This window comes from Penaeus monodon, chromosome 19, assembly GCF_015228065.2.
Source record: "Penaeus monodon isolate SGIC_2016 chromosome 19, NSTDA_Pmon_1, whole genome shotgun sequence".
Lineage (NCBI taxonomy): Eukaryota > Metazoa > Arthropoda > Malacostraca > Decapoda > Penaeidae > Penaeus > Penaeus monodon.
Window position 1 is genome coordinate 4,105,115 of NC_051404.1, and position 254 is coordinate 4,105,368.

At 58.7% G+C, this 254-nt stretch overlaps 1 protein-coding gene across 1 annotated transcript in view; it reads left to right on the forward strand.

Annotated features, from left to right (window-relative positions):
- The window catches only part of LOC119585308 (protein inscuteable homolog), a gene marked incomplete in the record, with an annotated part of 10,463 nt that overhangs the window by 8,748 nt on the left and 1,461 nt on the right, over window positions 1-254 (forward strand). The window contains 1 exon segment of the mRNA XM_037933983.1: window positions 58-181. Within this exon segment, the coding sequence (XP_037789911.1) occupies window positions 58-181 (124 nt within the window).

Genomic DNA, 254 nt, shown 5'->3' on the forward strand with positions numbered 1-254 from the left:
TTATAGGACCGAATACATTTCTTGCTTTAACGTCTTTCCCTCCACTTCCCCATCTAGGCTGTGCGGAGACGCCGGCGTGGCGCGGAAGGTGGCGCAGCAGGGGGGCGCCGAGCGTCTGGTGCAGCTGTGCAAGGACGAGGGCGAGAGGAACCAGAGCGACGCGGTGCTGGTGGCGTGTCTGGTGAGTCGCCTGGCCGGGTCTTTGGTGCTGATGTGGTGACGTTCCTTGTGATATATTCCTTGTATATTTTACG